The sequence below is a fragment of the Gigantopelta aegis genome, chromosome 9 (genome assembly GCF_016097555.1).
Source record: "Gigantopelta aegis isolate Gae_Host chromosome 9, Gae_host_genome, whole genome shotgun sequence".
NCBI lineage: Eukaryota > Metazoa > Mollusca > Gastropoda > Neomphalida > Peltospiridae > Gigantopelta > Gigantopelta aegis.
Window position 1 is genome coordinate 5,579,983 of NC_054707.1, and position 13,049 is coordinate 5,593,031.

The following is a 13,049-nucleotide window of genomic DNA, read 5'->3' on the forward strand; positions in this document are numbered from 1 at the left end:
CATGATCATTATCGTCATCATTATAGTCATCATCATTACCATCATCATTAAAATTATCATTAAAATCGCCATAGTCATCATCATCGTCATCATCGTCATCGTGGTCATCATCGTATTATATTACTTAATACAGCATAGGTAGTTGTTCCTAAAAGGTTAGGTTTACGGTAACTGATGTCAGGTAACCAACTATTAACCTGGACATAAGTAAACACCACCTGAACTGTATGCCGACCAAAAAGGCGCGCCTAGAAATCATGTCCATGCTTGCTGACGGAATTTACACATGATATTGAGCGTGTTTACATATTCTGTATCTACCGAGATTACAGTCATTTCGGCTTCGTAGTAATTAATTACTACATATTTTTATGCATATTTACGATTTCTGTCTTTATCTATAGCATACAGGACGGGACGTAGCCCAGTGGTACAGCGCTCGCTCGCTGTGCGGTCGGTCTGGGATCGATCCCCGTCGGTGGGCCCATTGGGCTATTTCACGTTCCAGCCAGTGCACCACGACTGGTATATCAAAGGCCGTGATATGTACTAACCTGTTTGTGGAAAAGTGCATATAAAAGACCCCCTGCTGCTAATCGAAAAGAGTAGCCCACGAAGTGGCGACAGCGGGTTTCCTCTCTCATTATCTGTGTGGTCCTTAACCATATGTTTGACGCCATATAACCGTAAATAAAATGTGTTGAGTGCGTCGTTAATTTCCGTACACCTGAAGTGCTTTTGGTCATCCCCTAAAATGAATTTTTCATAATTCTAAGAGAATTCGTCTGTGAACTAATGGTTATAGAAAAGCTCAGTAATTATTTTTAGGCGATATTTCCCTTTTTGAAACATCACAGACTTCAGTTTCTTTCTTTTATGGCCTTATCCAAAAGTGTTGCAGGTTTCTAGATTAACCAAAAGTGTACATTTTCACGTCCTAAAACTAGCGTCTGCGTCTTTAATAATCTGGTTGTCAACCTCCACCATGACTATTGCCGCCACCACCACCACCACCACCACCACCACCGCGAACATCTGTGAAGCATACATAACAAAATTAATTAATAATCAGTACATTTTTCTTTATATATATATATATGGTACAAAATTCGAAAACCCACCTCGATGTGCATTACTGGTAAAAATGTACTTAAATAACATTTAGAAAGCATGTGTGATCAAAACGTGTTAACAAAAAAAATATAACACTAGCTAAAAAAATAACTAAAACATCTACTGCCTCTCAATTAATTTTGTCGAGTATATTTAATTACAGCTCATTAGGTGTATAACACGTGCGCTACTTCATTTGGAGAATCCCTCTCTGTCATGGACAGAAATCTCTGGTGACGTCGGAGGTTTGCCCACGACAGGCGTGCTTCAATAGTTCTCTGATGGAAGCATGCCGAAAATTACCAAAACCCACACCCCACACCCGCGTCGATGGTGTAGTAGATAAGTCATGGGTTCGCATCCCGCTACCGACTTCTAACCAGAGTGATTTTATCGACACAGTGGTTAGATGTCAGATCACTATATACCGACGTCTCTCTTACTAACCGCTAACCTACTGTCCTGGACAGACTCTCCATACAGCTAAGCTGTATACGTGTACCCAGGACAGCGAGCTTGAACCGTAACTGGATATAAGCAAGAAAATAAATATAAAATGAAAACAAAAAGATTGAGAATAAGGAAAGTTACCCATTGTCGTGATATGCTTAATCTCAATATGACTTAGCAGCATGACATGCATGGCAGCAATATTATGTGGGTTTTGTTAATGTGCTTCCCCACAGGCAAGTTAGAACATGCTATGGCGTTTGATATACCATTCGTGTCCGGAACTGATACAGGATTTTCTGCAGAGTGAGGTGGGGTTTACAGACAACTACTTAAACGGAATTTGTATATTAGCGGTGAAGTGAAGTTTGTATATTAGCGGTGAAGTGGGGGACAATGCTTTCGTCGTGAACGGGTGGGGGGGTATCCAGACCACCTCACCCACCCACCTCCCGATCTGCGCCTGTGTTCATAACTGGTTGGAACGGGAGAACCATCCACCTCAGACGAGTACTGAGCTACATCCAGTTGATCTCATGTGACTATTTCTGGAATTAGCATAAGCGGCTATCAAAATAATTGTTTGAATAGACATTTAGAAAATATTATAGCAAAGAGTTGTACACACAAACATTATCTGAATTGAGTCTTTCAAAGAGTAATCACTGTATACGGTGTCAGTTACAATGTTAGGTTTCGACAGGAAATGATACTTTAGAAAATATTTATACTCCTTCACAAATGATTTCCTTATTTTCTCGCTGTCGCTAAGACCGCATGGCGAAGGTTCATTCATAAAACTCTCACATTAGCACTGTTTGACAGGTTCCAAGTGTACACACCCAAAACTCATGTGCAGGACTGACAGACTAGCCAGTTCTCCAGACACGTGGGTCAATAGGATAAGAATATAAAATATCGATGAGTCATAATATACATGAGAGAGAGAGAGAGAGAGAGAGAGAGAGAGAGAGAGAGAGAGAGAGAGAGAGAGAGAGAGAGAGAGAGAGAGAGAGAGAGAGAGAGAGAGAGAGAGAGAGAGAGACAGAGAGAGACAGAGGGGGGAGGGAGGGAGAGTTATGTGCTACCAAAGTACACAAATAATTTAACTTCAAACAATAATCATTTTAGGAATCAAATCTTACAAATACTAATAATAACATCATAATAAAATAAAGCCATTGAAGTGAAATAAAATTATTGTAATATTTTATTTTAAAATTTTTTTGATAACTTCTTTGTGCATTTTGTTACCGCAGACGTTGTTATCTACCTCCCATTCTGTTAAGTGTTACTTCAATGGACCTTCAGTCTACCATCGTTTGAACTGAAAGGTGTTGTTTTTACTGTAGAGAAATGATTTTTCTTTATATGATTCAGACGTATGTTCGTTCATGTGTGAGACACGTGGACGCGGCAACTCCCATCCTCTCCAGAAGCCCGAACAAACCTCGCACTATCGGTGTACCATCCCTGTATCACTTGGGTTACAAAAACGTGTGTGCGTCCGCACCCTTGTAACGGGACTTTTGTTTTTCTCAGTGATAAGTAAAGATACCTTATGAGGGTCCCTATCACTGTTACTTAATATGTCGAACATTATTGGATTTTCTGTTTGTAGTTTTGTTTTGCTTTTGTTTTTGTTTTGTTTTGTTTTGGGGTTGGGTATTTTGTAATGAATTACCTGTTAAGGAACACTTGTGAATAAAAATGAGCAATTGTTTTGAAAACTTTACATAACTCTAAACAAACAGCCTATCTTCCCCATAACGCAGTTCGTGATACCCAATCTCATCTACAGAATTGCGTAGTTATCGAACGACCCTTTTGTAATAGTGTGGGGTTTTGTAATATCATCTTTATATGATCATGTTAGTCAGAATAATGTAAGTCCTCTCCTCCAATATGGATTTTCACCACAAAGCAAACTCATACAATAAAATTCCATATTGTAAACATCATTGTATAATAACCTTATAATATATTATATCGAAATTGTACGATATGTTAAGAGTCGCAGACACTAGTTTGAGGGTTAAAAAATATATAGTTCAATTAATGGATCTCAAAAAAAAATTAAAAAAAAAAAAAAAACGAAATAAAAAAGGAGAATACCACAGCAATGTCAAAACGTGTCCATCATAAGCGTGCTTTACAAGAATGTGTTCCAGTTAGCTTGCAAAATAAATGACATTGACTTGTTTTCATAGCAGGTCTGCTTTCTCAAACATACGTGGCAGGACGTAGCCCAGTGGTAAAGCGCTCGCTTGATGTGCGGTCGGTTTGGGATCGATTCCACTCGGTGGGCTCATTGGGTTATTTCTCGATCCAGCCTGGGCACCATGACTGATACATCAAAGACCGTGGTATGTGCTATCCCTGTTTGTGTGATGGTGCATATTTAAAAAATCCCTTGCTAGTAATGGATAAATGTAGCGGGTTTCCTCTCTAAGACTAGTGGGCGAGACGTAGCCCAGTGGTAAAGCGCTCGCTTGATGCGCGGTCGGGTTGGGATCGGCCCCCGTTAGTGGGCCCATTGGGCTATTTCTCGCTCCAGCCAGTGCACCACGAATGGTACATCAAAGCATATCGAAAAAAGCTCATGAAGTGGCGACAGCGGGTTTTTTCCCTTAATATCTATTTGGTCCTTAACCATATGTTCGACGCCATATAACCGTAAATAAAATGTGTTGAGTGCGTCGTTAAATAAAACATTCCTTCCTTCCTTCCTCTAAGACTATATGTCAAAATTACTAAATGTTTGACATCCAATAGCCGATGAATAATAATCCTTGTGCTCTAGTGGTGTCGTCGTTAAACAAAACAAACATTTATATATATATATATATATATATATATATATATATAAATATATATATATATTAAAGCATTATACCTGTTGAAAAAAGTTAGTTTTGTTTAACGACACCAGTGGAGCACATTGATTAATTAATCATCGGCTATTGGATGTCACATATTTGGTAATTATGACCCGTAGTTATCAGAGGAAACCCGCTACATTTGTTCCTAATGCACTAAGGGTTCTTTTATATGCACTTTCCCACAGACAGGAAAGCACATACCACGGCCTTTGTCCAGTTGTGGTGCACTGGTTGGAACGAGAAAGTATACCTGTTGAAGTCTAGCCTTCACCATACCATGTCATGTCAAGATGTACCTTTAAAAAGAAACATTTACTCCCAGTAAAGAGATACGAAAGAGCCACGTGGCTTTAATCTCCTGGGACTGGCGACCCGCCATCACCAGGCAGTATTGTGCCCTGAACGCGGGACACCCAGTGCATGCGTTGTTGCATTTGGCACGTGGACAAATCCGAGTCTTTGATATGTGTCTCTGCAAAATGACAAATTAAATTAAATTACTAAAATGTCCAAACCTTGGCGAATACTAATTTATCACCAACAAAAACATAGCATGTGGTGAGACCTTATGAAATTCCAAGACGTAGAAGTTTTATGCCATTGATACCGGTTATCTTTTCTTTTTTCTTTTTGTTCTTTTTTTTAATTGGATTTTATTTTCATGACAAACATACCTCTGTGGAGTATAAGAGAAACGAATGGAGTATTTGAGTTTTATTTAATCAGCGAACATAAGGTGTGTAACACATAGTTTGACTGTGATGTGTGGTCTGTGTAAGTTGGTCTGTAACTGGAATGTGGAGTATAAGAGAAACGAATGGAGTATTTGAGTTTTATTTAATCTGCGAACATAAGGTGTGTAACACATAGTTTGACTGTGATGTGTGGTCTGTGTAAGTTGTTCTGTAACTGGAATGTGGAGTATAAGAGAAACGAATGGAGTATTTGAGTTTTATTTAATCTGCGAACATAAGGTGTGTAACACATAGTTTGACTGTGATGTGTGGTCTGTGTAAGTTGGTCTGTAACTGGAATGAGAGCGACAATATTTTATAAAATCTGTGTTTTGTTTTAACGACGCCACTAGAGCACATTGATTTATTAATCAACGGCTTTATAGTCTTAGGTAGGGAACCTGCTAGATTTGTTTTTTTCATTAGTAGCAATGGATCTTTTGTATGCATCTTCTTTTTTTCATTAGTAGCAATGGATCTTTTGTATATACCAGTCGTTGCACTCGTTGAAACGATTAATAGCTCAATGGGCCCACCGACGCGGGTCGACCCTAGACTGACCGCGTATCAGGCGAGAGTTTTACCACTGGGCTCGATCCCGCCCCTACTAATCGACTAGTGATGTTGGTAGTTGGTTTCATAAATACTCTAACACTGAGTTGTTGGGGGGGGGGGGGGGTTGGGGGGGGTATTATTATTTTTTTTTTATTTTTTTTATTTTTTTTTTTTAAATATTTATCCCTCCACCCCCTTTCCTTTTACTCATTCGAATTCCATCTCATTTCTTCCCGATCTGGCAATTCCTTCTTTTGCTATCGACCTCCACATCCCAGTCCTTGTCTGTCCAACCGCGACAGGTGTTTGTCTCGTGGGGCTATCCGTGCCACACACCTGTATTGAGAATTGAGAAAGAGATTTACGTGCACATTCAGAGCAAGCTGTTGTAGCACACGCCTATCCTGGTCACAGGGACCGGCCATGGCCGGTTCCCTCTGTCCAGGACAGGAAAGAGTTGGGTGATGGTTGTAGAGAGGGAACGCCTGCAATGACAAGTGCAAGGGAGCACCAGCAGTACAATGTTGGTGACAGGCGGGGTGTAATTGGTGCTATGGAATTTTGAAAGTCCCGTAGGATTATGTCAAAGAGGAAGAGGTGCGCGTTTGCATGAAGGAAAGTTTGCGCAATTTTGATGGTCGTTCTAATTGAAATAGTGAGGAGTATTCCGAAAGTGGCTCTTTATTATGACCTTCTTGGTGCTGTAGGTTGTCTCCCTAGGTTGCCCATAGGGCCCTTAGAAAGGGCCTGATCTCTTCTGATCGTGACATGGCAACCCAGGGGAGACTCGAGCAATTGTGTATTGGACGAGGTAGAGGCGGTGATGGAGAGCTTGATGTTGGATGCTGTTGCCGTGGAGGTGGAGTAGGTTCGTCCGTTTTGCCCAAGGTCCTGCCAGCGCCAAGGAAAGTTTTATTTTGGGTTTGGGGGAAGGGGCTGGTATTCTTTTGTCCAGTCCCTTCTGGGTGCAGTGCAGTGGTGTACTCGGAGCCGGTTTCTTTTGTCTGACTCATTGGAGTACGTGCTGGGCCATTATTATGGTTTTATGTATGGACGGGTGCATTGTTATCATTAGTCAATGCACCCTATGGTATGTTGAGAGTGCATGCTGTGTTTGTGTTTGCCTATATTTTATGTTATGGTTGTTCCTACTGTATCGAGTCCTTATTCTATGTTTCCAACGGCTGATCAAAGCCACTCATCCCCCCCCCCCTCCTTGAATTGCATAGTGAATGCAAGGAGGTGGCGGGGGGGGTTATAGTTACTCTAGCTATCTAATTTGAAGGGGATTTCCCTTATAGTATGAAAAAGCCTAGTGCTTTGAATATAATAATTTTGGTAGTAGGTACAATTCATTCACAACATTCACACGAGTATTGATAGGTATGCCTCCCAGTCCCACCCAGGCCCCCCTAGGAGATAATGAGTATCTAGTTACTTAAATAATTGGTTAGCTAATCTTACTTGTATCTTGATTTTCATAGTGGCAGTCGTCTGATCTGTTGTAGTGACTATTACTCACCTTGGTCTGCTGTGGAAGGAATTGTATCTATTACCATACATACATATAAGTGCACAATAACATTTAATATTTTATTTACATTGTATGTACAGTTTCTGGTCGTTGGTAGGTTACGTTGGTCAGTTGATGTTTCTGGAAAAAGAGATGGCATAATTAGAGGGTTTTATTCTGGTTAAGATTTTTTTGTGACCCTGATTGGCCCTCTGATTGACCACTTAGTAAGGTGTATTTTAATTGATTAATTAACAGCATACACCTTTTAAAGCATCCTATAACAATCTCCCCCTGAAAGGTGGGTGCTTATTTTAACATTATAGATTTAGTGCTATAGCTGGTTAATCTGCCACTAGAGCCACCCTCCGATTTGAAGCGCTAATCAGGTCGAGTGCAACAGGGTGGCAACATCTCCTCAAAGGGTGGGTGGTGGCAGCATGTTTATTTTGTTTAGCGGAGTGGTTAATATTTCCTTATTTATTTTTCTATTTTTATTTATATCTCTCGCTGTCCGGTGTTCAACCACCTGTAATTCCCCATCAGCTTTTATACGTGGGCTTAGTCTGACCACTTCGGGGAGTGTTCAGTAGTTACATCTGGCATTGTTAAGAGGCACTTGTAACCAGCTACTATGCTTCCCTACTACCGGCGATCGTTAGTTAGTGCCGTAGATCCGACCAGCTTTATTAGCGGCAGAGGACGAGGATGCCAGGTGCATCTTCTGAACTATGAAATTATCTACCAGCTCCACCCATATTCATTTATATTAACTATGTAAACAAATGTCGTGATACACATCTTCTATTTGACTCATCATAGATGCCATGATAACATTTTGGCACTTTTTTGTTTTTTGCGAAATAACTGACGTCTGACGTTAACATTTATTACATCGCCGAAGAACAAGACATAAACATTATGTATAACAGAATAATTTTCACGGGTAAAAATATCGTAATAATTAATAATATCTAATTTTGGAGAAAAAGTTTTCCATTTGGCTATCTTGTGCCAGGGAAATGGATTATTAAAATTTTCATAATATATAGCTTTTTTTTTTTATAGTCGATTTTTGCAAATATTAATTTATTTAAATGTTTATTTATTTAAATATTTATTTAGTTATAAATATTATTTATCTTGATTATCTATGTGTTATCATAATTCAAAATGTTAAAATGTGTAGTTCTTAAAACGCCTGGTATAATTTAAAGGAAATAGCAGGCAATAGATGTTATTCGACTGTATATCTGCGTCGTCTATTGCTTGTTTTTTTATAACTTCCCATATGAAAACAATACTACCCTTCTGACATTTGACAGTCATAACGGTTTTTACTGATGTCGCTGGAGAAATTAACTCCCCTGTTTCCTATCGGGAAAGGTTATTGATTACTTCCCTTTAAGCCGTGCGACCTCCCACGCCGACAACATTGAAGAACCCTCCCGACCTCCCGCCAGGTGGCACTTATCTACATGGAAAGAAATATCATTGTGCGCCAGCTTTAAAATAAAATGAACTTTTCGTACTTGACATTATGCGACTTGTTCGTTGATGACATCAGGCCCGTAGGAACGCTAACCGAAGGGGGAGGCGGGGAGCTTGTGCCTCCCACTTGAGGACGAAAATATACGGGTATTCCCCCCCCCCCCCCCCCCCCCCCCCCCCTACCTAATCTATATCCTATAAACAGATAAAAGTGTGGCTTGTGCAACTCCCATTTAGAGACTGTGCCCCTCAAGTAAAGAATGTCCCCCTCCCCGATATCGTTCCTACGGGTTTGGACATGGCACTGACTACAATTAGTTTCCTTATTTTCTTAAGGCACTTTAAAAATTATAATAATAAAATAAAATAAAATAGTAATAAAATAGTAATAATAATATTCATGTAAAAGAGCCTTTGTTGCTATTCGGAAGGAGTAGCCTGTGTGGCGGCAATTGGTTTCACTATCTAGACCTAGTAGTGTCGAAATAATCACTTGTGTATATCACAATGTAATAGTTGTAGGAACGGGACCAAATATCCGTCGCCATATAATCGTTATTAAAATTAAAACGTGTTAAGTGTCGTTAGATACAACATCTCTCTCTCTCTCTCTCTCTCTCTCTCTCTCTCTCTCTCTCTCTCTCTCTCTCTCTCTCTCTCTCTCTCTCTCTCTCTCTCTCTCTCTCTCTCTCTCTCTCTCTGTCTCTCTCTCTCTCTCTCTGTCTGTCTGTCTCTCTCTCTCTCTCTCTCTCTCTCTCTCTCTCTCTCTCTCTCTCTCTCTCTCTCTCTCTCTCTCTCTCTCTCTCTCTCTCTCTCTCTCTCTCTCTGTCTCTCTCTCTCTCTCTCTCTCTCTCTCTCTCTCTATCTCTCTCTGTCTGTCGTCTTTCTGTGTCTCTACCACCTTCCCATCGATCCTTCTCGTGTCCCCCTCTCTCTCTCTCTCTCTCTCTCTCTCTCTCTCTCTCTCTCTCTCTCTCTCTCTCTCTCTCTCTCTCTCTCTCTCTCTCTCTCTCTCTCTCTCTCTCTCTCTCTCTCTCTCTCGCTCACTCGACAAAGTTTCCAAATAACCATATTTTAAACTCCAAAAATAGCCGAGGTTTAAACTGTGCCAAAATGTCGTTAAATAATTTTTTTTTTTTTTTTTTGAGACGATTGTTTCTTCTTTTGTTTTCCCTCTCCAAATTTCGCTGATGTGCACATGGCGGAACTCATAAAGGTGTCGTCATCTCGAGTACAGGTGGTACCCACGTGCTCTAAATACCAGTAATAGGACTGTACCGCGGAACAGTTAGCACTCTGTACACCGCTTGAAATCATTGTGTACACGACGTAACGACTTCACTCACGCCTTTGATTTCCTCAGCCTTGTGTTATCAAACAACATGTCTACCACCCGCATCACTTGAATACAAGTCTGTGTTCTTTAACTACACAGTGGAACCCGCTAAATTGCATACCATGATGGCCTAATACAAACATGTTAATATCCGGGTTATGCTATAAAGCAAAGGCCGGGATCGTACTAAAATCAAGAAAAGTTACTACTGAAAAGACCACTACAGTTTAAAGTTTGTTTTTGTTTAACCACACAACTAGAGCACATTGATTTATTAATCATCGGCGTTGGGATGTCAAACATTTGGTAATTCAGACATATAGTCTTAGAGAGGAAACCCGCTACATTTTTCTGTTAGTAGCAAGGGATCTTTTATATGCACCATTTCACAGACAAGATAGCACATACCACGGTCTTTGATATACCAGTCGTGATGCACTGGCTGGAACGGGAAATAGCCCAATGAGCCCACCGACAGACAACTAAAAGATATTGATTTAGTAAACTTAATGTTTTGCTTGTACATAGTTTGACACCCAATAGCCAATGTATTTTTCGTGCTGGGTTGTCAGCTATTCCATGTCAAATATTTCATAATTCCTTGTTTGTCCGTAGGTCTGCCATTCCCAAGAATGATAAATCCTACTGTGTCTGTAAGAGGACTGCCACTCACAAGACTTAGTTTGACTAATCTCATCCTGTACAATACAGATTTCAGTGGACAAAGCAGTGTTTAATAAAGGTTGCACGAGTAAACGCACGTGTTATACAACAGACACAGCACCTCTGTCGTTTACAGTAATACAAATATTGTTGGCAGGATTCATGCAAAGTACCGGCCTCGATGGTGTCGTAGTTAAGCCATCGGACGTGAGTCTGATAGATACAGGGTTCACAGCCCGGTACCGGCTCCCACCCAGAGCGAGTTTTAACGACTCAGTGGGTATGTGTAAGACCACTACACACTCTTCTCTCTCACTAACAACTGACCCACTGTCCTGTACAGACAGCCCAGATAGCTGAAGTGTGTGCCCGTGACAGCGTGTTTGAACCTTAATTGGATATAAGCACGAAAATAAGTTGAAATGAAGTGAATCATGCAATGTAATGCTATGTTTATATATCCGTCGTATGGAACAGGGAATCGATCGAAATTTCATCATCGATTATCGATTATGATTGGTTAACACCAAATTATCAACTTTTGATTGTACACCCGGTTTCAATTATATGAAGTTATGACGACTTTGTGTTCATCAAGATGGATCATACAAATCGTTAGTTTTACATTAAGTACCTTGTCAATGTATGCTTCATTTACACGCGATATGAAAACAAATCCAAACCCCAGCATATTTATACCAGTTCCATCTTCAAACCTGTAAAAACTATTATCACATTTAATATTTTGCGACAAACAATTATGATTATCGAGAATCACATCGATATGAGCCTTGATGATCAATATTCGATTATAATCGATTATTGGAATATCACTATCGTTTGACATTTTATTTCTTGGTTTGATGATCAATATTCGATTATAATCAATTATTGGAACATCACTATCGTTTGACATTTTATTTCTTGGTTTGATGATCAATAGTCGATTATAATCAATTATTGGAACATTGCTATCGTTTGACATTTTATTTCTTGGTTTGATGATCAATATTCGATTATAATCAATTATTGGAACATCACTATCGTTTGACATTTTATTTCTTGGTTTGATGATCAATAGTCGATTATAATCAATTATTGGAACATCGCTATCGTTTGACATTTTATTTCTTGGTTTGATGATCAATAGTCGATTATAATCAATTATTGGAACATCGCTATCGTTTGACATTTTATTTCTTGGTTTGATGATCAATATTCGATTATAATCGATTATTGGGACATCGCTATCGTTTGACATTTTATTTCTTGGTTTGATGATCAATAGTCGATTATAATCGATTATTGGGACATCACTATCGTTTGACATTTTATTTCTTGGTTTGATGATCAATAGTCGATTATAATCAATTATTGGAACATCACTATTGTTTGACATTTTATTTCTTGGTTTGATGATCAATTATAATCGATTATTGGAACATCGCTATCGTTTGACATTTTATTTCTTGGTTTGATGATCAATAGTCGATTATAATCAATTATTGGGACATCGCTCTTGTTTGACATTTTATTTCTTGTTTTTTTTTTACATTATCCTTCTTTTTCTTTTCAGTATATTCTTCCAGTTTTCGGATCAGGAATTGTTGAAACTACATTTGTCAGCTTTAATAATACAGAGGGGAAGAGGTTTGATGGGGCGTGTTGTGACAGATCCGGCTGGGGCTGGTTTCCTGAACCAGACTGCCAGAAAGGCGACGCCTGCGACCATAGATTCGTTATTTGTATGGGAAATATTACAGAGTGAGTACCAGTGCATCACTGTTAGCCCTACATGTGTATGGTAACACGGTATGGAACCGATACTCAAACTGCTTCAAATGTATTTTTGAAATAACCATTTTGTAAAATGCAGTAGTAATAATATTCTGGGGCGGGATTTAGTTCAGTGGGTTGAGTGTTCGCTTGAGGTGCTTTCGTCGCAGGATCGTACCACTTCGGTGGATCCATTCAGATGACTGGGGGTTTTCTCGTCCCAACCAGTGCACCACAACTGGTTAAAGACCGTGGTATATGCTTTCCAGTCTGTTGGAAAGTGAATATAAAAGATACCTTGCTACATTAGGAAAAATGTAGTGGATTTTCTCTGTTGACTACGAGTCAGAATTACAAATGTTTGACATCCAATAGCCGATGACTAATTAATTAATGTGCTCTAGTTGTGTTATTAAACAAAAACAAACTTTAATAATATTTTGTTTAAGTGTCCGCTTCTGTAGAAAAAAATGACCATTTTATAATTAATATCCTAGACATGTTTTCCAAATACCCCAATCGTTTTCCTTTTTCTT

At 39.4% G+C, this 13,049-nt stretch overlaps 1 protein-coding gene across 1 annotated transcript in view; it reads left to right on the plus strand.

The window, feature by feature from the left end:
• The first annotated feature begins 6,502 nt into the window (after positions 1 to 6,502).
• Positions 6,503 to 13,049, plus strand: part of LOC121380755 (mucin-17-like) — a 28,932-nt gene continuing 22,385 nt past the window's right edge. Inside the window, exons 1-2 of the mRNA XM_041509719.1 lie at positions 6,503 to 6,598; positions 12,314 to 12,501. Of these exons, the coding sequence (XP_041365653.1) occupies positions 6,503 to 6,598; positions 12,314 to 12,501 (284 nt within the window). The remainder of the gene's footprint in view (positions 6,599 to 12,313; positions 12,502 to 13,049) is intronic.